At 60.0% G+C, this 25,615-nt stretch overlaps 1 protein-coding gene across 14 annotated transcripts in view; it reads left to right on the top strand.

The window, feature by feature from the left end:
* The window catches only part of MACF1 (microtubule actin crosslinking factor 1), a 160,091-nt gene that overhangs the window by 33,018 nt on the left and 101,458 nt on the right, over nt 1-25,615 (top strand). For 13 of the 14 annotated variants that reach the window (XM_068917710.1, XM_068917708.1, XM_068917709.1 and 10 more), the window contains exons 2-19: nt 5,282-5,343; nt 6,482-6,571; nt 9,358-9,435; nt 11,321-11,413; nt 18,600-18,766; nt 20,169-20,281; nt 20,393-20,499; nt 21,086-21,205; nt 21,316-21,411; nt 21,652-21,779; nt 21,887-21,980; nt 22,146-22,300; nt 22,425-22,701; nt 23,165-23,293; nt 23,588-23,665; nt 23,892-24,053; nt 24,709-24,813; nt 25,504-25,599. In XM_068917710.1, the coding sequence (XP_068773811.1) occupies nt 5,282-5,343; nt 6,482-6,571; nt 9,358-9,435; nt 11,321-11,413; nt 18,600-18,766; nt 20,169-20,281; nt 20,393-20,499; nt 21,086-21,205; nt 21,316-21,411; nt 21,652-21,779; nt 21,887-21,980; nt 22,146-22,300; nt 22,425-22,701; nt 23,165-23,293; nt 23,588-23,665; nt 23,892-24,053; nt 24,709-24,813; nt 25,504-25,599 (2,150 nt within the window). Of the gene's footprint in view, nt 1-3,309; nt 3,535-5,281; nt 5,344-6,481; nt 6,572-9,357; nt 9,436-11,320; nt 11,414-18,599; nt 18,767-20,168; nt 20,282-20,392; nt 20,500-21,085; nt 21,206-21,315; nt 21,412-21,651; nt 21,780-21,886; nt 21,981-22,145; nt 22,301-22,424; nt 22,702-23,164; nt 23,294-23,587; nt 23,666-23,891; nt 24,054-24,708; nt 24,814-25,503; nt 25,600-25,615 lie in introns of those variants that run through there. The other variant, XM_068917702.1, reaches the window with a different exon arrangement.

Here is a 25,615-nt window from a genome sequence, read left to right as displayed (position 1 = left end):
GCTGGCGTCCCGCGGCGAGAGGTCACGGGTTTTCGAGCCGCCGGGAGAGCCACGGCCCCGTTCGGAGACGCGAGGCGGGGAGGGACGCGGCTGCCGCTCCGGGTCCTCCCCTCCCCGGCCCCAGATCTCCTTTCCCTGGCGGGGAGGAGGAGGAGGAGGGAGGCAGGTTTCCCGGGCGGCCGACCCGCTCTTGCCGTAAGGAGCTGCGTGGTCTCGGCGCGAGCCCCAAACGTGGGGGTGGCGTCCTGCTGCCGTGCCGCGGCCGCTCGCTCAGCAGCTGGCAGCCGCCCTGCCTCAGTTTCCCAAAACGGGGATTATCGGTGGCGCGGGCTGCAAGGAGCCGTTGCAGAGGCACGCGGTAGCTCCAAGCCTCCGACAAGGACGAAGCGGCACCCTCTCCGTCCTGGCCTCTTCCCCCTTTTTGGGCGTCTCCTGGGTTTTGCTCGTTTTCCCTCTTCCCTCTTCTCCTCCAGTCGGTCTCCCTCTCTCCCGTTCCTCCATACCAAGCCTTTTCCCTGGCTCATTTACACGTTCCCTCTTTCCTTTCGTTTTTTTTCCCCATCTGAAGGAGCAGGACAGAGGAGCCTGGGCCCCTCCGAGGGATCTAGCAGGGCTTTTCCCCAGATCCTACCTGCAAGAGACACTTCTTCTTCCCTGCACCGCGACTACCCGGAAGGACACGTGTTTAGATGGCCCCGAGGCTCCCTGGGTTTAGTCGAGTTGCATAAATAGGCAGCTGTGCAGAAAGGCAGGCTGTCACCCAGCGAGCGCGGCGTTGCTGTAATTCCTGCAGTTAACCCGCCGGCCGCCCGGCTCGGCGGGAGCCGCCTGGCAGCGCGCTCGGCCCCACCGTCTAGCGGGTCGGTGACGTCCCTCGCGAGCTATGCCCTCCTCCCCGCTCCCTATCGCCCGCGTCGCTCGCTGCCTTCTCTTCGCGCTGGAGAAATCCGTCCCTTCTCTAAAAAATAGCGATGCAAGGGTTGGAAAACAGCGCGTTTCCCTCTGTTTAGGTATTCCTTTCTCAGTAAAAATCAGATAACATCCACCTCGAGCGTGCTGGAAGACGAGGGTCATCTTGCAGCAGCTTATTTTATACAAAAAGAGCCTGCTGGCACGCTTACAAACCCTGCGCCCTGCGGTCCCTGCCAGCAGCTGCCCGGGCCGCCGGGGCCGTCATCGCTTCTCAGGTGTCTCCCGCGCTGGATGGCCGCGCGTCGGGTGGGTTTCCACCGCCGCTGGTGGAGCCGAGGTGTTTCTCCGGGTTGAATCACGCGCCGTTTCCTCTCCGAGTGCTGCCCAGGTAGCTCCGCTTTCGGGGCGGGTTGCGCCAGCTCTCGGGTTGGCCCCCGGCGCGTTTGAAATACCTTGTCTTCCTGAGCCGCTCGGCTTTGCCCCGGGTCCCCCCTCTCGGAAGAGCCGCGTTTACCGCACCGATCGGCGCCTTCCCTTCCCCCTGCTCGTTTGGAAGGAGTTGGGAGCGACAGCGACCTGTTGCAAACCTTCTGCAAGGCCCGAGCCTTGCTCGGCGGTTTAATTCCCCAAGCGGCTTTCGCGCGCGGCGTGGGTCCGCAGACGTCCTCGAGCTCGCCTCGGGCGGGCACGGCTCCCGCAGCGCCCGGCACCGGCGCGGGGCTTTCGCGGCAGGGAGCAGCAAGGCGTTCGGCGCTGAAGGTTTGTCAAGCTGGTAGGACCCGAGCGGCTGGAGAAGCCGCTTGGGCAGGGACGTCGCTGAGCATCCCGTAACCGGAGGGAGGGGCGAATCCTGCCCTTCCGGCCGACGTCGTCCCCTCTCTCGGGCTGGGTTCGCTCCGGGGGCCGACCCGGCTGTGAGCGGCCGCGGAGGAGAGCAGAGGGCGCCCCGATGCCGCCGCGGTCCCCGTTGGGCACCTTGCCGGGAAGGCGGCCAGCTGGGTTTCGATGCGCCACCGGGTGAGAGGTGCTGGGGAGGGAGCCGAGCGGAGCGCGTGGGCCCGCGCGGGCATCCGCCGTGGGCGACGGGCAAGCGGGGCAGGCAGCGTGCGGCGGGGTGACCGAGGGCGCGCGGGTCTCGCGCCCCGGCCGCCGGCGGTTCCTGCGGGTCCCGTCGCTGCGGCGGGATTCAAGAGCCTTCGTTCACCGGCGTCTTCCTGACGCGGGTCAGCTCCGGCGTCCGCCTTTCCTTCCCTCGCCGGCTGCTTTCTCGTCTTCTGCCCCGTGTGCAATTCCTCCCTCCGGCCGCCGCGGTCTTTCCTCCGGCCGGGCCCCGGGCAAGAGCCGCTTTGCTTCGCCTCCGCTCTCGATTCCTGGCGGGAGCGAGGGGCCGGGACCGGGGCACGTGCGGGGGTCCGGGGCCGGGAAGAGCGGCCAGTGAAGCTGCTCGGGGCGGGAGAGAGGACGGAGCGAAGGACGGACGGACGGAGCTGCCACCGGCTGGACAAGATTAGCCAGCCAGAGATAAGCCGGCAATGCCGTAACGCTGTAAGTAAGAGGTAACCGGGCGTTATTATTAGCTCGGAGGGCAACGCGGGCGCGGGGTGGAGAGGTCTGATCTAATTAGAGCCGGGGAACCGCGCAGAGGTGACGAAACGGGCCGAAAAAGGCAAAAAAAAACCCCCCTCCGTTCACGATGAGGAGCCGTGGGCCTGCCGGGACGGCTGGTGGCCCGCTTCCCGCGCGGGCCCCCGCGCTGGCCGGGCGCTGCGCCGCCGGCCGCGGCTCTGCTGGGGGATTATATTTAGAAGAAAAGGAAGAGAGGTGGATAAAGCCGGTCCCTGTTATCTGCGGAGCCCTCGTGAGCGGTCTCCGAGCAGGATCGCAGCCGGAGCGCTTGGGTCTCGGCTCCGGGAAATCGTTCGCGAAGAAGCTGCTGGTTGGCAGGCGCCAACGGCGGGGGAAAAAGCCCTTCATTGTCCGTCGCGGCACCGTCCGCGGGGCCGGCGCAATTAACCGCGAACTGGAAAACAACGGGGAGAAAAACAAGCCAAGAGGTTGGCTGCCGGGCAGCGCCCGGCGCCGCGGCTCGCGGGATGCGCGGTGCCGCTGCCGGACGCCGCGGGACGAACCCGCTCCGCTCCCGGCTCGGGCGGGCGCACGGAAAGCCTTCGGTTTGACCCGCGCCCTTGAGCACTTCTCCTTTCTGCTGCCCGGCGCGCTGCTGCTCTCCGGAAAGCCTCTCGCTCGCTTGCAGGAGCCGTCGGCCGGGCGCTAGCTGGTCCCTCGCCCGCTCGCGGTGCGCTGTGCCGCGCCGCCGGGCTCGGGAGCATCCGGAAGAGGCGCGCGTCCGCCGCGGGAGGGTTTTGCAGCCGTGCCCCGGAGCAGGAGCGGTTTCGCCCCGAGCTCGAAGCCGAGGGTGTAGGAAGTGTTGCGGTGGGAGGAGCCGCTCGCGGCGCTCGCTGGGGACAAGGTCGGCAGGGTGTCAGCGGCGCGGCAGGACCCCCCCACCCAGCGCCCCCGACGGCTTCGGCCCGCGCCCGGCTCGGCGGATGGCGGCCTGGCAGCTCTACCGGGAGGAGAGGCGGCTGACGGCGCTCCTGGCCCGCCGGATGTGCTGCATGGGTTAGTGCGCGCCCGCGGGGAAGCAGCCACGCGCGCTGGCTCTGAGTCGCGGCGGACGGCGCGGGCGCGCGAGGCGGGAGGGGACCCGGCCCCGGCTCGGGGCAGGGGCGGGGGAGAGGTCCCTAAAACCCGCTTGGTCCCGCGTCCGCGCGGCGGACGTTGCCGGGAGGGGTTTCGGGAAGAGGGGTGCTGTTTTTCTCCCTTTTCCTGATTTTTGGCTTTCGAACAAAAGCGAGGATGCTTCTGCCTGGTGGAGCGCGGTGTCCCCGGTGGGTTTTGGCCCCCGCGTGCAGGTGCCTCCCGACTCGCGCGATCACACGGCAAAGCGATCTCAAAATGATCTCTTTTGGAGGCTGCTTGATTTCCCATAAATACCGCCTACCTACACCAAATGCGTTTGCATGCGTTCACGCAGCAGTTCCCTGGCGCCTTCCCCAGGAGGATGAATCCCGGGCTGCTGGCCGGGATACCGCCTGCCTGTCGGCTCCCGCGCTCTCTCCCAGGTATCCCCGTGCGTCTCGTCCGGGCAGCGCTCCGGGAATTTGGGTTGGGCTCAGAAACGCGCCCTCGGCGTCCCACCGCCCGGGCTGCTTCGCGGCGCTGGGGTGCAGCTCCGGACCTGCTCTTTGCCCCAAGTTGGGAGACGCGCGGCCCCTCGAGCGGTCCCCGCGCCGCGCTCTCGGCTGGGGCGGCCGGCCGGTGCGGACAGCAGCGGGTGGAAAAAATCCCTCAAAGCTGGACCTGGAGCGCTCTTCCCCGTCGCCGTGTCTGTTTGCTACGGGGGCACCTGCTCCCCTTGCAGAGGGCACCAATCCCGTTTGGCTGGTGGGATCTGGGGTGGTTTCGGTCACAGCCGGGCACCCTGGGAGCGTGGCCCCCGCTGCCATGCCCCGTGCACCTGAGTCCCGTCCCCGCTCGTTACATGGTTGGTGTCCTGCCAGGCTGGGAAACGCCTGCCGCTCCCCGGGCGGATGCTCCCGGGACCCCTCGGTGCAGGACCCCCGTCGGCGTGCGAGGCCACGGGCAGGAGCTCCCCGCGTCCAGCCCCGGTGCCCTTGGCTGAGCCCAAGGACGGAAATAAACAGTAAATCCTTAAAATCCAATGAACCAAAAATACAGTGAAAGCATAAGCTGCTAATTGCATATATTGTTAATACCCAGCAGAGGCCTTTTAAGGGACATCTGCGGCGTTTTTATGCAACGCTTTTGAAGCCTGTCTTTGCGGGAGCGCGCGAAGGAGGGGGGCACCCGTCGCTCGGGCTGCAGGGCAAACCTCGTCGCAAGGCCGGGGGGCCCGGCGGTGGGGTGACGCTTGGGACGAACCCCGCGTCAGAGCAGGCCCTGCCGTCAAACGCAGCGCTGCCCGTTGCAGCAAGCTGGCCTGCTTTTACTGAAATAAAACTATTTCCCCCAAATAAGCAGTGTATTGAGTTTCAGCCGGGTGGGTGTTCCCGCCCGCGGGGCGGTCGGCCGTGAAAGCGGAGAGCTGGCGTTGATGCAGGGAGCGGGCGAAAATACAACTTTGTCAGGTCCTCGTTTGTACCTCTGTGCCGGAGCGCGCAGCGCCGATCCCGGGAATAAGGGCGCTCTGTTCCCGGGCGCCGCGGTCCGCCGGCCGAGCAGAGGAGAGGATGCCGACGGGCTCTGGCGGGGATCCCCGCGCCTCTTCCCCGCCGCGTGACCAGAGTCGTTCAAGGTTTTGCCTGAAAAACACTGACCAAGGCTCCTCTTTGTGTTCTCTTAACAGATGAACGGGACAGAGTCCAGAAGAAAACCTTCACTAAATGGGTCAATAAACACTTGATGAAGGTAAGAGCGTTTTACTTTGAAGCAGGTTGAAAGGTTGTCTGTCTGTCTGTCCCTTCCGGCTGGGGAGCAGCAGAGAAATGCCTGTTTTGTTTTCGCCTGGGAACTTTTGCATCGGTTTTGAGGGTGTTCAAAACGCGGCATCTGGGCTTGGACGCGTGGAAACGCCTAGGTGCCTCTGGAGAGCACCGTAACGCCGGAGCCTGTTGCCCTTCGCCGCCTGCCCCGCTGAAGGCGCTACCCGAGCGCGCTCTGCGCGTCCTTACGGCCCGCCGCGTGGCGGTTCGGGACGGGGCCGCCCTCTCCCGCGCGCTCGGAAGGAGCCGCTGGTAATCTGGTGGCAGCTCAGCGGGATTACGGCAGCGCTGCAAGGTGCCTCCTGCTTTTCTTGGTTAACCTGCCAGGTGGTTTTTAATTAATTCTCCATTTGGGAAAAAAAAAAAATTAAGTTTGGACGTTAAAGGTGTCGCAGTTGTGTTTTTCAGCCAGCTTTGCAAACCTCTGCGATCACCTTCCAGCTGCTTTCTAAATCTTAGAAAGGAGGAGGGGAAAAAAAAGAAAGTCAGGCTGCGTGAAAACACGAGGGGCTCGTTTTCAGTTGAGGAAAACACCGGGCCTGAGTTTACTGGGGGAAGAGCAGGTACAGAGGTTTCATGTTTACAGCAGAACTTCCCACCCGCTCTAGGAACAGAGGAAGAAAGCACACGATCAGCCTGCTTTTGCAGCCGCGCTTCCCCCCAGAAAATACCCTCTGTTCTTAGGTGGAAGCTAAATGCCATGCGGTATTTTGGAGGGATGTTGTAAAGTAATGTAATAAATTAAACTGTTGCTTCAGGACTGAGCTACCCTTTCTTCTGAACTCTGCATGCAACGTTACGGGATTGCCCAGGGTAAAGCTGGTTTAACAGTGATCCGTTTGTGCGTCTGAAGTTGGCAGCAGCTTCTGCCGGGTCGTTTGGGAAACCGGAGGCTGGTTTCCTTAGCAAGAATTTTGGAATAAGCGTTTCAAACGCGTGTGTCTTGGAGAGACGTGTCTGCTCGCAAACACCGCTGCCCTCCTCCCTCGATGCTGCCGAAGAGGCTGGCGGCGCAGGAGGGAGGGCACGTCCCTGAGCGCGTTTCCTTCGCCCCGTCTCCCCAGGTGCGCAAGCACATCAATGACCTGTACGAAGACCTGCGAGATGGCCACAACTTGATCTCTCTCCTGGAGGTCCTGTCAGGAGTGAAACTGGTAAGTCTGGAAGTTTGCCTGGTGGCACTGCTGTCCCCTCCACCACCACCGCCTGGTTCCTCCTCCTGCATCTTCCCTCTCCATTCTGGTTGAGTCACAGCGATCAGCAGTTGGTTTTTATGCCATAGTTTTGTTTTGTTTTGTTTTTTTGGGTTTTTTTTTTGCATTTTTCACTCAAACGTGTGTTCCTCGTGCTGATTTCTTGGATACCACTGAAGCGTGTGGTTATCTAAAACTGCCATTTTATGGTGCCCTGAGTAGACCCCTCTTTCTGAGAGGGCTTACAAGCTTTTATTTTCCATATTTTTCTCTATATGAAAAATAACGAATAATAACGGCTCTGACTAGAACTGTTTCCATGACCATTTGTCTGGCAGCTTAGCTCAGAGTTTGTAGAATTGGTAGGACCCATGCTTCCCCATCCTCCTCCAAACTTAGCAACTACTGAACAAGCCGGATTTGTGGAAATCAATAGCTGTCTGGCATGCAAATATCTTTTCTTGCATTTTGAACATAGTAGGATCCCCCTCCCTCCCTCCTCCTCCTCCTTTTTAGGCTGTCACATTTAGTTAGCACTGGGAAGATCCTTATTGGTGCAACACCGTAGCACAGCAGGAATTATTTTAGTTTTCCCCTAAAATAAGATCTGGGCAAAGATCTGTTCACTCACTCCATTACCCTCCCGAGATGCCAAATTAGAGCTTGTGGGTGTTGCAAAATTGGATGGAGATACTTGTGATCCAGATAGCTCCTTTCTCTTCATTTTGGCTTTCAAAGCCTTGGGGAAATCTCTCCGCCTAAGCCCCCTCTGCAGAAGATAGTGTGGGATGGAGATTGCTCCGGGTGCTGAAGAAATGCTCATATTGTAGCAATCGGGTACCGTTAGCTCTGATTCGACCCACTTCTGTCCTGAGTCTGGTGGTTGGCGCCTGCCATCCAGCTCGTCCCCTCCCCAGATCCAGCCCTTCCCAGCAAGTGCCCGTGGTATCCAGGAGAGCCAGCTGCCCTTCATCCCTTCCCTCGCCAGGAGCCCGTTTCTGCTGTGTTTGCCTTTTCCTGGCCGTCGCATTTTAGTTTCCATTCTGTCTCCCTGTGTGTCGCTTTCCCGTCGGTGTTGTCCGTGCCGTGCTCGTTAGCAAAAAGAGCCGTCGGGTGCGAGGAGCCTTCGCCTGGTGAGAGCGCCATCCTGGCGCCGCGCGAGCAGCGAAGAGCGCGAGGAGGAAGAGGATGATGACGCAGTAGGTTGAGTCCGTCCTGGCCGCAGCGCGGCACTGCGAGCGCCCTCGGATGGTCCAGCGTAACCCAGCGTCACGCTTGGCCGGGGCGGCCGCCTTGGCTCCGAGCAGGTCGAGGGAGCAGTGTGGCCTGCGGAGGGGAAGGCGGACGAGCTAAAGGGCTCCGATCCCCCGGCAGGGCTGCGCTCACGTTAACTGGATTATCTGCGAGCGCGCTGCGGTGTTGGCCTGCGGTGGGGGCGCGCGGCCCACTGGTGTGCGAGCATGAATCCCACCGCCTGGGGCGGGAGGGGAAGGGTCCCGCACGCTGCCTCGCCGGGACGCTCGGATCTCTGCTCACCCGGTCACTGCATGGAGACACGCCGGGCACGTCCGCCGTCCCGCGAGGCAAGCGAGGATGAGGCTGGTGTGATGAGGGGGGCCTGGTCCGTGGTCCATGACCCCGCGGAGGTGGAGCGAAGCGCGCCCCAGGCTGAGCTGAGGGTTACCCAAAGTGTAGCCGAGCCCTTTCAGCTAGGTTAGGTGAAAGAAATGAGGTCTTCTCCAGTGCCCTGGCTCTGGGCGATGATTTCCCTGTGCAGGGTCTCTTCCCTGTCGTCCTCCTGAGCTGCTCGACGAGCCCGGGAGGTGCTGCGGGTGCGGCGCCTTCCTGCTGGCTCCCATCCCGCTGCAATGCCAGGGATGCTCCTCTGGCAGAAACAGGTCTTCTCCTTTACCCTGGGGGAGAAAGTTGAAGCAATATATCTGCGGTGTCTCAGCTGGGTGAGAGAAGCCTGGTGACACCTCCAGGCTGCCAAGATTTGGGCCCCAATCCTCCCCCTTGCATTGATTCAGAACAGACCCGGTGCCGGGTGCCTGCAGCCCAGGTTCGTGCACAGAGGTCCGAGCCTCGTGCCCAGCCATTCCCGTACCCCTTCCCCAGGCCAGAGCTCATCCGCGAGTTGTCTTGGAAAACCAGCTGCCCAGCGGAGAGGAGCACAGCTGGGGTTGCTTCGTTCCTCCCCTCCGCAGCAGATCAGAGATAGGACCTGGAGCAGCAGCAGCCCCTCCTCGCGCCTCGAAGCCGAGGCTGGGCGCCGCTGCGGCTCCGCTGACCGGGGAGTCCCGCATGCCGTGGTGGAGCCGAGGGTTCATGCTGAGACCATGGTCTCCCTGCCATCGGGGGGGGGACCCACGGCTGGTCCCTGCCCGGATCTGCACATCCTGCTGTGCGAGGCTTCCTGCTGAAGGCAGAGGTGTCTCATAGGTGGGCTCAGAGCAGGAGGTTGATATCTCAGGGTCTTCCCATCTCTGCGCCCTGCCATAGGCCTTTTTGTCCACTTTCAGTGGGATCTCGTGTAATAATGAAAGTTTCCACCTGCAGACCAAAAGCAGAGCGTGTGGCGTGCACGCTGGGTCACACGAGCACCCCGAGCCCTGCTGCCGCACTCGAGCGGGCTCCCGCGCGGCATGCGGGGTGTGCGGTGCCGGGTGGCCGTGCATGCGACTGCTGCCAGCCCAGTCCTGCTGCCGTGCGAGGACTCAGCTGAAGCCACTGCCTCTGTTTTGCAGCCGCGCGAGAAGGGCCGGATGCGTTTCCACAGGCTCCAGAACGTGCAGATTGCCCTGGATTTCCTGAAGCAGCGGCAGGTAAGGGCTGAGCAATGCCTGATGGGTGCCTCTTGATTTAAGCCCTTCCTGAAGGAGATGGGGATGATTTGTGCCTTGGGAAGGGGGTAAAGAAGCAGCATCAGCATGCATCTGGGGTGTGCCCATCTCGGAGGCGTCTGGGTGCTGGTTAATGCCAGCTCCGTAGAGCAAATTTCCCTTGTGCGTGCTCAGAACTGTCTGCCCGGTGCAAAAACTAGTATCAAAATGAGGGGTCAGACTCCTGTTGTGGGAAGGGTTTTGCAAATGTTGCAGATCGGTCGCTCCTGCGCCCCGCGGAGCCCCACCTGGGGCTGCAGCCGGGCCACGTGGCTGCGGCACTTCCGGGTGCCGCCGGCATGACGTGCGCCGCGCGAGCCCGCCTGTGCCCTGGGAAGCCGGGCAGCCGGCTCGTGCTCAGCTCCGCGCGCTCGTGCTGTCAGAGCGCAGGCTGAGCCCGCCCGGCCTGGCCCCTCCTGACGGCAGCGCAGGCGGCAGCGCAGGCGTATGGTCCTGCCTCCCGTCCTCCCCCCGAGCAGCAGCTTCCTGCTGCTTTTCGGAGGACCTCTGCGCCCTCAGCGTTTCTCGGGGGCATGCGGGAGAGGCTCCGTCTCCTCGGCCAGCCCTCTCGCCCCGGAGTGGCGGGCACGTCCCTAGACTTGTTCTTCGTGCAGCTGAAACCCCTGCAGCTCCCCGGGGCCGGGTGCCCTGCTGGGCTTGTTTTGTCAGGTCTCCCAGGTGTGATGCTCCCCGGATATGCAGAGATGATGATAAATGGCCTCAATTCATGCTGAAGCAGAGATTTTCTTTCCCTGCTGGCCTGAGGGCACTGAATAAATTTGAGCACATGCCCGACGCTAGGGAGGGTGAACAGCTTCCAGGCCCCCACCCTCCCTCCCCCCAGCCCCGCCATAGAGACATTTTGCCGGAGGCTCTTGGGAGCTTGTTTCTCTACTTGGATTAAACACCTTTTTCCTTTGAAGCGCAGTGGCCTGGCGGCAGAGCGCTTGCTGGGACGTCTTGCCCCGGCCGCTCCTGTTAGCGCTCCTTCCCGCGGAGTCGCGGGTCCCAGCTCCGGCTGCGGCGGGGAGCGCGCCCAGCTCTCTCCAGGGACAAGCCAGGTCGGGGGAGAAGAGCCCAAAGCGAGCGGCGGCTCCGGGGAACGGGGCTACGAGGGGGCCGGAGCGGCAGCCGAGGCAGCACCGCTGCGGGTGGCGTCCGCTGGAAGTGCTGCGGCTGTTGCGGGAGTCCCCGTGCAGTTTGTGAACTGCACGTGCTTTTAAAACACCTCCAGAGGGAAGCAGACAGGAAGGAGCAGGTTTGGGTTGTGGGTGTGGGTCTGGAGCCTGCCCGGACGTGGATTTTTGGTGGGTCCTGGCGTGAGCCGCTCCGCTCCTCCGTGCAGGCAGCGCTGGCTTACCTGCCCGTGTTAGGGCTGATTGATTAGCAGCTCGGTTTTGAACCCAGGAGGGACTTGATAAAGCCTGCTCGTCCTCTTTCAACCATGCTCTGTGGTCTGTAGCTGTTAAATTATGCAGCAGCACTCAGGGCTTTGGGGACGAGGCGCTTCTCCATAGGAACTGAAATAAAGCAGTTAAGTGCTGGTAAAGCACTTTGAGATGTCTGGCCAGAGAGTGCCAGAGAAGTGAGAAACAGTCCCTGTAACCGCGCCGTTAGAGCAGAGGCACAGGGCGGCCTCGTCTGCTGCAGAGAGGCGCAGCCTCTCCAGCAAGCGCAGGGATTAGCCAGAGGGTCTTTTCTCTTGCCTCTTCTGGGTGCCTGGGTCCAGCGGGGCCCTGGGGGACGGCGTGCTCGGGGACAGGTCCCGCCGTGCTTTGTGGGTGCATCCGATAGGAAGCTTTGACCATCCCTGTTCCATCTCTTTCAGGTGAAACTGGTGAACATTCGCAATGATGACATTACGGATGGCAACCCCAAACTCACCCTGGGGCTCATATGGACGATTATCCTCCACTTCCAGGTAGGCCGTGAATGTTTTTGCGTTGAAGGACGCGAGGCAGATGGAGGGAGCATGTTGTCTCCCCAGGGCGCTGGCATCTGTCCCTGCGTGTGCGTGTGTCTCATGGCGATGCCTGCGCGCAGCCTGCTCGGGAGGATTAACATATATTGCAGTGTCATGGAGACCACTGTCGGTGCATAACAACTCCCTTTTCTCATCATTTACATAACTAAATCATTAATGATGGATTGTGCGCTGTGGCCTCCCGACTGGCACCGAGGCTGCTGGCAGTAGCTGTTTGCTCAGCTGAACTCCGGAGGAGGCAGCAAACTTGGAGGAGGCCGCGTGGGGACAGGATGAGCTCACGTCAGGGCAGGGACGGTCGTCCCAGAGGCGCTCTCAGTCCTTTGCATGGTTGCTTCAGCCAGTCAGAAGCCACAGGGTCCTTCATTAGGATGGAAAATGTCAGCTGTATGACAGCAGTTCAGGACAGGGATGGGAGAAACTGTCTGCCCCAGCTGCAGTGCTGGGGAAGGTGCTTAGCACCATCTCCAGCAACTGTGCATTGTAGATGCTCTTGCCAAACGGAGTCTCAGGTCTTTCCTAGCCTCGTGTTATCAGGACGTTCCTTTGATACCCTCAGGAAGCTGACGCGTGGCCCCCAACACCACCAGTGCCTTGATACAGCACTGGGGAGCCAGGAAGGATGCTCTGAATGGCCTTGCCAAGGAGGAGCAGAGGTTGGGGGAGGACCGTGTCCAACCAGGGTGATTAAACCCAGTCCTTGAAGGGTGGGCAAGGAAACGGGGTGCGAGTGGACGCCGCAGTGAGCCCTGGGGTCTCCGAGAGCCGGGAGTTGCTGCGTGCTGCAGTGCCGAGGAGCATCCTGCACGCCCGTGCCACAGGTTTCTGAAGCCTTTGCCAGGGTCTCGTGTTTGGAGGGGGTGATTCGGAGAAGACCTTTCATAACCGCGTTGCCACGCGCTGGGGTGGGTGTGTGGCTGTGTGAGCCGCGGGGGCTCTGCCCGGCTGTGCTTGCCGCTTCGGGAGCCAGCCGAAGCGCGGAGCTGCTTGCTCCTCGCACGAGAGCTGACGCTTGCCGCTCGGGCTCCCGCCCGCGGTGTCGGTGGAGGCCCGGGACTCTTCACGAACCCGCTTCCTCTCCTGTGCCGCTTCCTCAGCAGTGGTGCTGGGAGCAGCTTATTAGCGATCAGCGTGGGGAGGCAAACGAGCCGCTGTCGCTGGTTCCCCCGCGTACGAGCAGCCTCTGGGACCTGCTGCATCCAGGCTCTGACGTATCCCGACTGGCATCTTTCAGACGAGACGAGCGCTTGCTTTGAGACCTCTTAAGGAAGCTTTTCGTTTTCAGAGCATGAGTGTGCAGCACCCCTGGGAGCCCCCAGCATAGCCAGGCATCTAGTACTACTAGTTATTTTGGAAAACATGGAAGTTTTTGGCTTTTTGTGATGAATCTGCTTTTGGCTGCTGCGAAGGGTCGGGGCTGGTGGGTTTGCAGGATGTCTCTGCTACTGGGGGCATTTTTGGTGGGTGGCACCGTCCCTGCGAACGGGGTGGTGATGGCCGGGCACAGCTCAAAGGGACACGTCCCCGGGTGCGTGAGCCAACCGTGCTCCTCGTGCTGGGGCGGCCAGGCTGGCGGGTCTTTGCCGGACAAGCACTTTGTGACCTGGATGTCTTGGGAATATGCTTTCTGGGGCATTTGCACTTCTCAGCTGGATGCATGGATAGAAATTGGGTCTGAAGCTGCTGACAAGGCTCTCCGTTGGCATTTTGGTCCTGAGAAGCGGTCCGGGTTGAGCAGGGCCGGGACACTGATGAGTCATTGGTGTGGGAGATGTGGGGCCCTGGTGTCTGCCCAGCCGTCCTCTCCCCGCTGCCTTCGGGGTGGCCGCAGGGCTAGTCTCTGCTCTCCCTTGGGCTTGGAGGAAACCGGAGAGCAGAGCAGAGCCAACGCATGGAGCCTCAGGCGCTTTTCCTGGCTGCCTGGCCCTTCCCCTTTCCCACGTGGGATGGCGTCCCGGCTCCCCTCCTGGGCCGGGAAGCCAGGAGGTGGCACTGCCACTGCGCTGCCGGGGGTCTGGGGTGGAGGACCCGGGGGTCTGGCCCCATGGGGCCCATGCAGCTGAGATGCCTCCTCTCCCTGCCTGCGCTAAAGGGATTTTTTTTCTCGGTTGTAGCTCTATTGTGAAGCCCTTAATCTCCCGTATCCCGCTGCCGCAGCGACGCCGCGGCTGTCCTGCCCCGGCAGAGCCAGCGAAGCCCCGCGGAGGGGTTTTGGGGTGCGGCGGTGCTACTTTGGAGCCTGTTCCCGGGGGGCTTTCCTGGACCTGGAGCGCAGGGCTGGGTTTGGGGGCTGCCCCTTGCCGTGGGCGCCCTTGGCACTCAGCGGGGTCCCTTCCTCGAGGAGGGGCCCCGGCGGTGACGATCTCGTCCCCTCCAGCCCTGTCTCGATGCCACCTGCCTCCCCCGTCCTCTGCCTCGCTCCTGCTTTCGGCACGCGTTGCTGCGCGGCGGTCGCCTCCGAGCTGCCGAGAGGGCGCGGGCACCCGGGGGCTGCCGGGCCGGGGAGCGATGCCGAGTTCGGGCAGCCTGGCGCGAGGGGCAGCGCTTGCGATGGTCCCTTTGGGCTCTCCCCAGGCAGGAAATCTCGGTCTGCGAGAGCGGCGCCGCCAGGGAGGGGTTCGGTGCCCGAGGCAGGTGTCGCGGGCGATGGGCTCGCCGGCGGTGGGCTTTCCCTCCGGTACGCCTGCCGAGCCGCTCTGGCTCCTCCCTGCTTTTTTCCGATTTCTCTCCCACCCCTTCCTTTATGCTACCTTTGCCAACCTTCCCCCTTTTTTTTAGTTTCCTCCCTCTCCCCCTTCCTCCCCGCCAGCCTCTCCCTCCCTTTTCCCCGGTTTTCTGTCTGGTTCTCGCTCTGTTTGTGTTACCGAGGGCAGTGCTCCAATTACCTCATATTTGGAGAGCGAAAGCTGCAGCCAATCCGCTCTCCGTCTGCTTTTAGGTCAAGTGATTTCTGAACTGCAGTGAGATGCTTTGAATTTGTCTTGTTGCAGCTCCCAGGCTGTAAGATGGCTGTCTGGAGCGGCAGCGGCTGGGAGCCTCCGCGTGCGCCAGTGCGCGGGGGAGAAGAGGAGGGATGGCTTGCGGTGCCGCACGTTTGAAAACGTGCCTCTAATCTGATGAAGCGGCAGCCGGGGTTTATCCGGGAGCCGGAGCCCAGCTTCGCTGCGTTGCTGCCGGCGCTCTCTGCGCGGCGGCGATGGGGAATTCACTGGGCTGCGTTAAAGGAGCGAAAGAGCAGGCGGCAGGCAAGGCTCCCCTGCCTCCCAAAAAAAGGGTCCGCTTCAAACGGAAGCGGCGGGGGAAGAAGAGGACGGTGCCGGAGGCAGCGCCGGAGGAGGAGCAGCCCTCGGATGGCGCCGAGGAGGCCGAGGCGCGGAGGTCCGAAGCGGCTCCCCGGCGGCAGGGAGGAGAGGAGCCGGCCGGGAGCCCGCCGCAAGGTGCCGCGCCGGCCGGGGAGGCTGCGCCCGGCACCCAGCGCCCGGGCCGCCTCGTGCAGGTGAAGGAGAGGTTTCAGGGGGAGATCCAGAAAGCTCGCCTGGTGCTGGAGCCGCAGGCCGGGCCGGCGGGCGATTCCCCGGAGGAAGGCCTGACCGTCATCGCCCGTCTGCTCGATAACCCGGCCGAGAGGCACTGCGAGAAGGCGGTGAGCCGGCTGGTGGAGCTGCAGCGGACCGGCCCCGGCAGCAGCAGGGCTGTGCTGCTGCCCGTGCCGAGGGCGACGGCGGCCGCCGAGGGCAGCGGGAGCCCGGGAGCGGGGCTCTGCTCCGGCTCTGCTCCCGCGAGGAGACGGGAGACCTGGGAGAGGGAAGAAAGCAATGAGAAAAGTTCAAGCGCTGCATGGACCAGCTCCTCCGCCGTCGAGCCGGGCACCGTTTCGGAGCTGTCTACGCCGTCGCCCATGGTGGAGCAGCCGGAAAGCCGCAGCCTTGCGGGATTGCCATCCTCTCGAGACGGGCCCGCTGCCGGAGCGGGAGACGGCACGTGGGCCCGGGGCGGCGCGAAGCCGCCGGCCTCGCCGAGCAGCTCCTCGTTCGGCACGGCCCCGTGCTCCTCGGGGTACGCCAGCGACCCGGCGCGCCGGCTGGCCACGGGAGCCGGCGGCACCTCGGCGGCTCTTGCGGGAGACGGCCGCGCGCGCCCCGGCGAGGCGGAGGGCCTGGCTCGGAGGGGCCGCGCGGGGACGGCTGCAGGAAGGGTCAGTGGCCACGTTTGCCTTACCCCCCTTTTGGGAGCGGGGTAGGGGGGGATTCGGTGCGGATCCCGAGGGCACGGCTGTCTGCCCCCCGGGAGGAACTGAGCGCCTCCGCCGCAGCTCCGGTGTCGCGTGCCCGCGGCCCGGGGACAGCGGGCGAGGGACGGGCCCTTTTGGTCCTTTCCCCGGCACCCGGGAGCTGCCGCAGCCGGAGAGCAGCTCTCGCAGGAGCAGGCGGCTGCTGGCGCTCCGGGCGAAGTTGCGCGTTTGCCGTCGCCCGTACGCTTGCTATAGCCGATGGGCCGCGTGCTTTCGGGGCTGCCGCGGCACGTGCCGTCCCGCCGCGGTCTGGCACATGTCACCTCCCCGCTGCATGTTTTTAACGCTGCCCCTGGGGCTGGGTGAAGGGGGCAGAGAGGGGACGGCGCCGGGGTCACGGGCGACAAGAAGCGTCCCCTGGATGTACCCTCACCTTCAGCGCGGCCCAGCAGAGAGACTCAGAGGGAGGCAAGAGGGCGAACCAGAAGCTGACTGTCATCAGCTCGGAGCGAAGGGAGTTTTCCAGGCGCCCTGCTGAGCTCGGAGGCGGGTGCCGCTCCGTTCTCGGGCTGGGGAGCGGGGGCCGTCCCTCTCTCCCGCGGCAGATCGCTGGACTGGTTCAAAGATGCTTTTAATGGTACAGGTGAAATATAGCTAAGCGTCGCTTGGAAGAGAAAATGGGTCATTTGCCTCTTCTGAGGAGGGTCTGCTGCTCGTCTCCAAGAGGAGGAGGGGGAGAGGATGCTGCTTTGGGTTTGGGCTTGGCTGAGAGGAGGCATTGCCGTTCAGAGGTGCCTGGGCTGCTCTCGTCGGACGTGGTGGGGAGTTTAGCTGGGCTCTTCGTCCCTGGGGACAAGCAGGTAGAGCAGTTGGAGAGCCAGGGAAGAGCCTGTGACCGTGAAGAGCTCGGACTTGGTACCGGTGTCACAGCACCGTTTTGGACTTCAGCTTCCAGCCGCTGGTTGCTCGGTCAAAGAGGCTTGTCTTGAAAAGCTTCAGAAGGGGTTGGCTGCGGCTCCCGTGAGCTGCCGGTCTCTCTCCTCGCCGGTGCCTCCCCAAATCTTTGTGCTGACACGGACACGAGCGAGGAGAAGGGAGGGTGGAGCCGGTGCCGCATCCTGGAAGTTTGTCTCCAGGAGGATCGCTCGTGGGGAAGGGCCCAGCAGTGCAGTAACGCGGAGCTCGCCAGGCGCGCCGCGCGCACCCCGCTTTCTCGGGGCCGTGAGCGCAGCCCCGCGTGGCTCTGCTGGAGCATCCCCTCGCTCCGGCCGGGAGCAGACCCTCACCCTGGGCCGGGAAGAGTTAACAGCAGCGCCGGCTGCGTGGCAGCGGCTGACAAAGAGCAGTTTTGTGTGTGATGAGCGTATCGGGCGCCGGGGAGGGAGGCGAGCCGCGGCATACCAATTACGCCGCTCCGGCAGAGCCTTCCCCAGGCGCTGGGGAGGGAGGCAGGAGCGGTTCGTCTTTAATCCGGCAGGTGCCTTTTTGTTGCCTGCAAGGGGGATCGGTGCTGGGCTGCGAGCCGGCACCCGCGGCCTGGCCGAGGGGTAGCAGGAGCCGGGATGCGGTTGAGGATTTCTTGAGCTCTTGTCTTACAAGGAATAAAGCCAGGAGATATTTTAAGGACTAGGGGAAAGGAGCGTGGAGGGGTCGTTAAGGAGCCCTGATGCGGTAGCAGATAGGGCTGGGCTGTGGCTACACCTTTTCCCGGCAGTGCCGGGCAGCGAGGGATGCAGCAAGCACATAACCGGGGTTGGCATGCCACCAGCATCCTCCTGCCTCCGCCGCGGGAATATGTGCGGCTCGGACCCTCCCTTTTGTCTGCCCCTTAATGAAGGGGAGGTAGTTGCACTAATTGAGGAGCTGGTGGGGAGGGGATGGGAGAGGAGAAAGCTGCGTCAATCAGAAATATTCTGGCGTGCAGAGACACGTGCGTTTTGTCACGTGCGAGTCTGGGATTTGCAGCCTGTCCTGGGCGTTTATCTAAAGGAATCTGTGACTATGGATCGCTTTTGTTGGGAAAGTGGGTCACCGTACCCCGGTGCCTTGCCAGGCACAGCCAGGCAGAGGGGCGCGTGGCAACCCTCTTCCCACCCTTCCTGTCCCCCTGAAAGCACTGCTCGGAGCCGGTGGCCCTGCCTGGAGCCGGTGGCCCTGCTGGGAGCCGCTCTGCTTGCTGGTGGTGGCCAAGGGAGACCCCTGCTCGCCGCTGCTGGTCGGCTCCTCCGCTCTGCGCTCGTGGCTATTCTCGGTTTGCACCTTTGAGCACTGTTTCCTCCTTGTTAGGTTTTTTTGCAATCTTGTGTGGACCAGGGGAAGCATGGGAAACTTGGGGTTTCTCTTTCTGGTTTCCTGTCCCCGTTCTCCAAGCACAGCCACCCATGAGATGGGTTGGCAGTAGCACTGCTGCGAGTTGCATGGAGGTGCTGTGACACCAGCTCTTGAGCAGGACAAGGGACAGGCTGTGCCTCCTTCGCAGCTGCCCGTCTGGGGACTCCTCAGCTGGCCCAGGTCACGCAGCACTTCAGCACCTCGATGCTCTCCTGTTTCCAAGCCCGTTGGCCATAGGGTCTCCTTTTGCACATGATGGCAAGAAGTTTCCTCATGGCATTTCCTGGGGGTTGCCTGATCTGCTTTCAGTGAATCTGTGTCATAGCCCCTAGGAGCAGGGCAGGCCAGAGGTGCCCCATCTGCCTAATGCACTCTTTAGTTAATGACCCTTGTCCTGGAGGTTTAATATGAGGCTCCCACAAGCACTCAGAAGCCCCAAATACTGTAAGCGACTTCTCACTCCCTGGCAGCACGCGTAGTGCATTTTTATAGAGGTTAGGTGTGCCCAGTGGCTTCTTTCCTTCTCCTAAGTCAACCCATGGCTGTGCTGCACCCTCACAGATCTCCGATATCTACATCAGTGGAGAGTCGGGGGATATGTCGGCCAAGGAGAAGCTGCTCCTGTGGACGCAGAAGGTGACAGCAGGTTACATTGGAGTGAAGTGCACCAACTTCTCCTCATGCTGGAGCGATGGGAAGATGTTCAATGCCCTCATCCACAGATACAGGTAGGCAGAAGGCAGCAATGGAGAACATTGCCGGGGCGGGAGGATGGGCTTGGAGACTTCCCAGGGTCCCTTCCCACCTCTGGATTTGGTGAGTCTGGAGTGCTTGGACATGCAACAGTAGGTGAGGTTTTGGGGAACAACGTTTTTTTCTCTAGCAGCTCCTCTGCTGGGTAGTTGGGGAGTGAGTGTTCAGAAAAGTGGCAAATATATTGAGTCACAAGAAAAATCCTCTTTTGGATGAAGGAGGCAAAAAAGAAAAGCGTTTAAACTAGAGTATGGGAATGCTGCAGTGTTTTAAGTGTTGCTGCTTCCCATTCTGCTGTCAATGAGTAACAGCACTTAATGCTTTCATCCAAAGGTCTCCCCAAGCAGTAATGAAACCTCTCACAGCTCTTTGTGAGAGACCGCACAGCACCACGCTCCTTCCATTTGCTCAGTGTCAGCAATGAGTCAGGGCTGGGGAGAGAGCTCAGCAGCTGACTTCCCCGGCTGCTTGGCCAAGGGGACTTCACACTTCACACTTCTTGGCTAGCCTCTGGCTGGCCCCTGGGTGAACAGGGAAGTTTAGCAGGGAGGGAAGCAGAAGACTGTCGTTGGCAAGGGACAGGGAGGAGAGGTGGCACGTGGCAGGGAGGAGACCTCACCAGGAGAGTGGTGTGTGCAGAAACGCACTGGCGGGGCTGCGATTTCCTTGGCTCTGCTGCGCTCACCCGAATTCTCGTTTGCACTTTGTGATGCTGATTTGCTCACACTGGTCTGTTAGCGGAGCTTCCTCCTGCCACGGCATCATGCGGGGCTGGCAGGACCTGGGTCTGCCGTGTCCCCTCGGCTCTGCTGCTGGAAAATGGGTTCTACTGGGCTCTCTGGAGAGACTCAAGCGCTCTTATTCAGGGCTGATGTTTCATGTACCTTCCTCAAGGGGAGATCTCACAGGCCTCAGCCTTGTTCCCTGGAAGGGGGATGTCCCAGGGAAGTGTAAAGCAAGAGGCTTTTCTGCATAGCCTGAACAATCCTCCTGTCCCAGTCTCGTGCAGGGTGCTGGTTTGCAGGATTTGCCTCCTGTGTGCCTGGAGTAGGATCCCTTGCGGTGCCACCTACAGAAGCTGCCTTATCCCCTGCTCTTGCTTCAGGACTGAAAACAAGAGGCAGCTCCTTACCCAGCTCTTTAGGAGAATTGCCTGATCTTTCCCCTTCCCAAAGGGGATTAGCTGGGGAGGTGGTGCAGCCCAGCTCCCCTTGGAGTGTCACTAGCCTGGGACGGGGCCTCGGAGTGAGTCTCCCGAGGGGCCGGGCTGTGGGCGCAGCCTTTGGGCTCAGCGATGCCTGTCCCTGACTGCTCTACCCCAGGCACTTTGTGCTGTTTGCCAGCACCTGCATCAGGACTCTGGCGTGTGTCTTGCAGGCCAGATCTGGTGGACATGGAGAGGGTGCAAATACAGAGCAACCGAGAGAATCTGGAGCAGGCCTTTGAGATTGCAGAGCGGCTGGGAGTCACTCGGCTGCTGGATGCAGAAGGTGAGAAATTGGCCAGACCCAGTAGGCAAAACTGGCTCGTGCTGGGAAAGATTGACCTCTCCGCCAGCTTGTGTCCCTCTGCCTTACTGTGCTTCTCTTTTCCTCTTCCAGATGTGGACGTCCCATCTCCAGATGAGAAGTCTGTGATAACTTATGTGTCTTCAATCTACGATGCCTTTCCCAAAGTCCCCGAGGGAGGAGAAGGGATCAGTGCTATCGTAAGCATTGCTGCTTTTTTGCACCTGAACTGTTCGGGAGGATGATCTGCAGCCACCTGGAACAGTAGCTTGGGAGACATCTGCTCGTTCTGTCTCTCAGGAGGAGAGTTTGGAGGTTTCCATTTCAGTCTTAACAGATGGCTGCTGAGTGGAATAGGGTCGAGGGGAGGAAAGAGCTTCCCCATTAGCATGTCCGCCCTTTTAAGCAGCCCGTGTGCCAGTAGGGTCATGATGTTCTCCACAGCCAGGGACACTATTAGGTTATTCCCCAAGTTCTGAGCTCTCGGGAAAGCTGTGGGCAGCAGCTTCATGAAGCCGAGCTGGCTTCTGGAGAGCAGCTTGCAAGAAGAGTCCTCCCTCTTCTGTCCTGTACCTGTGGGGCAGCGTCGCAGCAAGGAGATCCGGGCTGCCAGGCTGTGTTACAGCCACTTTCTTTTCGCGATCAGCACAGCTGTAACTGCACTGCATTGGGTCTCTTCTTGCTGTGCTTGGGGACCCGTTGGACCTGTTGAGGCTGTGCTCTGCCTTTCCCCTTGTGGGGTCCTCCCTGTTGGCGGTGCTTTACGAGGTCTCTCTCGCTTCCCAGGAAGTGGATTCGAGGTGGCTTGAATACCAGAACCGTGTGGAGTCTCTCATTTCATGGATCAAGCAGCACACGATACTCATGTCGGATAAATCATTTCCCCAGAACCCTGTAGAACTAAAGGTAGGTCCTGGAGAGAGAGGGCCCTCCGGAGGGTCCCACGAAGCTCAGCTCTGACAGCCAAATGGCATCATTTCCCAAGCCAATCTCTGATGCAGTCTTTCTCATCCCAGGCACTTTATAATCAGTACATACACTTTAAAGAAACTGAAATCCCAGCGAAAGAGCAGGAGAAAGGAAGGATAGAGGAGCTGTACAAACTGTTAGAGGTAAGTATCTTCTCAGCTGCGCAGAGACATGTAGCTGGGAGTGTTATGCTTTTAGCAAGACTTAAGCGTGCTCAGTTTAGGTTTGTTTTGGAATGGAGACATGGAAATACCCCTCAGGGTAAATTATCTTGCACGTAGCATGCTACAGAAGCAGAGGCAGTGCTGTTGCCTCATAGCCCCACTGTCTTTGCCAACTAGAGAACAAGGTAAGAAATGCCATTCTGTTGCTATTTTTTCCAGGTATGGATTGAATTTGGCCGCATCAAGTTGCCCCAGGGTTACCACCCCAACGATGTAGAGGAGGAGTGGGGCAAGCTCATCATAGAGATGCTGGAGCGTGAGAAACTCCTGCGGCCAGCAGTGGAGAGGTTGGCGCTGTGCTTGGAGCGTGCAAAGCTTGGGACGTCCCCTGCTCCCGTGGCTGCAGGGCCACCTCAAAGCCTTTCTCTCATTCTCTTTCCCTCTGTCATTGCAGGCTGGAATTGCTGCTACAAATCGCTAACAAAATTCAGAATGGTGCTCTGAGCTGCGAAGAAAAACTCACTCTCGCGAAGAACACACTGCAAGCTGTGAGTGGTGGGGTAGTATTTTTCCCTCTCCTGATTTTAGTGAAGCTTAAGGGTCGCAAGGTCCTTCTGGCCTTAAAATCAATGTTGGGTAACCATCCCAATCTCTCTGCTCATGTGCATGGATCAGAGGAGACCTAGTTTTCATTCTCATTTATCTTGGTGCAGGACGCTGCTCACCTGGAGTCTGGCCAGCCAGTGCAGTACGAATCCGACGTGGTCATGTATCTACAGGAGTGCGAGGGGCTCATCCGCCAGCTACAGGTGGATGTGCAGATCCTTCGGGATGAGAATTACTACCAGCTGGAGGAGCTGGTGTTCAGGTGAGCAGGGCCGTGTCCAAGATGGCCTATGGCTGGAGAAGTGTGGTCAGGGTCTGATGTCTGATGCACAGGGCTCCTCTTCGCCAGCTGTCGGACTTTACATGTGCCTGGTTTGCTCTTCCAGGATCATGCGGCTGCAAGATGAGCTGGTGACGCTGAGACTCGAGTGCACTAACCTGTACAGGAAAGGCCACTTTTCCACCCTGGAGCTGGTACCCACCTCCACGCTGAGCACGATGCACTTGAAAGGCGAGTCGCTGACCAAAGGGCTGCACACCTCGTCTACCTCCTGGTTCCGGAAGCCCATGACCAGAGCAGAGCTGGTGGCCATCTCCTCTTCTGAAGATGAAGGCAGCCTCCGATTTGTGTATGAGCTGCTGGCATGGGTGGAAGAAATGCAGGTGAGTCTTGGCTCCCTGTGGGGAGCTTAGTTGCTTCCCAGACCACAGCAAAGGGTAAAACTGAAAATTATCTGTGTTTTTTTTTTTTTTCCTCATGTCTCTATCTGTGAATAGCAATTGTTTTGATGGCTCAGAGTTGCTGGAAAGCACTGATGCTTTTGTCTTGAGTTGGGTTTTCTCTCTTGTGAGCCTGCTGTTCACTGGATACTAGAAGATACCTTCAAAGCTGCACACAAAACTGTACTGATTCAATGAGCCGTTTGGTCTTATCCGGGTGTAAGGCCTGTGTGGGCTGCCTCTGAAATCATTCAACGTTTGAACACTGATTTAGGAGTTTCTACCAGGGCTGGCTTGCTACTTGTTGCTTCTGTAGTGACCTAGGAGGTTTCTTTGCCCTCATGTCCTTTTGAGATATGCTCCTGCAGATAGGAAGTGCTGACTTGGACCTCCTGGCCTGTTTCAGATGAGGCTGGAGCGGGCAGAGTGGGGGAGCGACCTACCAAGTGTGGAGTCCCAGCTGGAGACCCAGCGGCACGTCCACACCAGTGTGGAGGACCTGGGCTCCAGCGTAAAGGAGGCCCGGATGTATGAGGTATGGTGGTACGGGCTGGGTGGCACCACGCACAGCACGACGTGTTTGGAAAGGTTTGGAGGCATTGGGAAGATAAGGGGGTCAGGAGGTCAGCTCTTATGGGTAAAGGTGGCTGGAGGGCAGGTATTTTTTAAAGGACAGAGCTTGGGAATTGATGCTGGTTTGGTACAAGAGGCCTGAGCCGTCCGTCCTCTCTGCCTACTTGCTCACGGGGAGCTAAGGAGAAAGGTTTGGAGATGGGCTTTCAAAGAATGCTGTTTTGTGTGGAGTAACAGGAACGTTTTCGTCCTTCAGGGTAAAATGTCTCAGAATTTCCGCGCTAGCTACACGGAAACACTTGGCAAGCTGGAGACGCAGTACTGCAAGCTGATGGTGAGTGAGCTTTGTGTGTGCTGGTAGCACCTTCTACCATTGCCGGGGGAGCACATGGTCCATGTGCTGTTCTGGTCCTGAGCACCCCTGCTCCGCAGCTGGGGATGTGGGAGAAGAAACTGGTCATCATCAGAGCAGGGAAGAGGAGTCACGTTGCTCTCCTCTTTGGGGCTCAGCCCCTGCTCTGAGAAGTCACACAAGGGATGGGTCACTTTATTGTGTTCAGGAAACCTCGAGCTTCCGCCTGAGACATCTTCAGAGCTTGCACGGGTTTGTGTCTCGAGCCACTGCTGAGCTGATTTGGTTGAATGAGAAGGAGGAAGAGGAACTAGCATACGACTGGAGTGACAACAACCCTAATATTGCAGCCAAGAGGAATTATTTCTCGGTGAGCGATCTACCAGTGTGCAGCGGGCCCCTGAGCAGGGCTGGTGGGACAAGAGCTCTCCTGATTGCGCCACTGCAGCTTTTAAACTGCTGCAGGACTTTCATCTACTGACAGACTTGCAGAAGTCCCCAGAAGTTTGATGTTCCCTCCCAAGTCACCAAACTTGTAGCTCATGAATGCCTGCTGGTGAAGCTGATGAAGCAGCTCTCCCTAGAGCTGAAAGTGCAAAGGAGGGTCTGTTCAATTGAGTTTCAATCAAAAAGGCATTTTTAGCACTACTTGGGACTAAAGGCATCCTTAAGTAGGGGTGGGGGGAAGCCTGGGCTTAAAGAAGAAAATTGATTCCTCTTTAAAGTAGTATAAATAAATTGATGTCTTTCCACATTTGCAATGCTTGGAACTGAGGAGGTCCCAGGCAAGTTTCTGGTATCTGTTATAGATCTGCTCCATGTGAGTTTTTGGTGCAGATGAGGCATCCTGATAGGGAACAACTCTTAAGCCAGGCTGGTTTCTCTGAGATCTGCTGGTATTAACTGCAACACTCGATGGGAGGGGTTGACCATAGGCTGCATTTTCCACACTGCTTGTTTCAGTAGTTGAACGTAGACTGCTCCTGATAGCCAAGGTTTCGACTTTGCTTGCGTCCATTACTCAGGAGCTGACCATGGAGCTGGAAGAGAAGCAGGACATCTTCCGGTCCCTCCAAGATACAGCCGAGCTGCTGTCCCTGGAGAATCATCCAGCCAAGCAAACTGTAGAGGTGAGTGGGCAACTGGTGGAGCAGAGGAGCCGAGAGGCTCTGGCGGGAGCCTCATGAATTGGGTGGCAGCGAGTCTTCTGAAACGTGACTGGGAAACTCGCTACCCTGCGCTGGCTGCTGCCCAACCTCACAGCGCTCTTTCGAGCGTTCAGAGCTGATGAAATGTTTTGTGGTGGAAGAAGAGCGTTAGTGCAGCGCTAAGAGCTGTTTTATTTTGTCTTTGGAAGAATGCAGTGCGAAGCTGAGGCCATTCCTAAATAAAACCGTCTCCAAGATAAGGGCAGCACAGAAGAGCTTATGCAGAGCCAGGAGCCTTTTCCTGCAGTAGGATGGTGCACGGAAAGGTTTTGGCTCACTTGGAGTTACCGAAGCCTCCAGAGCTGCTAGAGAAAACGCAGTGGTGAAGTGAAGGGCTGCTGGGACGCTTTTCTCCTTGGTGTTTGATTTAGTGGCAGGCGCCCATTCTAGGGTGGGAGAAAGCAAACTTATGCCTGCAGCAGCCTCAGGCATGTGCCGATTCAGGGTCTGTTGTCTCTCGCTTTTTGTGTCCATGTCCAAACGCTCCTGGCTGCAGCCAGCTCCTGCCCATTTATGTACATCCCACCGGCTGCAGCTGTGTCCTGCCTGTGACCCTCCTCACGGATGAATGCTCATTACTCATCACTGTTGTTTGGTGCATGTCTTTCCCAGGCCTACAGTGCTGCCGTGCAGACTCAGTGGCAGTGGATTAAGCAGCTCTGCTTGTGTGTGGAGCAGCATGTGAAGGAGAACGCTGCCTACTTCCAGGTACTCAGGAGGGGCA

This window comes from Struthio camelus, chromosome 23 (genome assembly GCF_040807025.1).
Source record: "Struthio camelus isolate bStrCam1 chromosome 23, bStrCam1.hap1, whole genome shotgun sequence".
In the NCBI taxonomy this organism is placed as follows: domain Eukaryota; kingdom Metazoa; phylum Chordata; class Aves; order Struthioniformes; family Struthionidae; genus Struthio; species Struthio camelus.
This window is presented reverse-complemented; position numbering and strand designations above follow the sequence as displayed.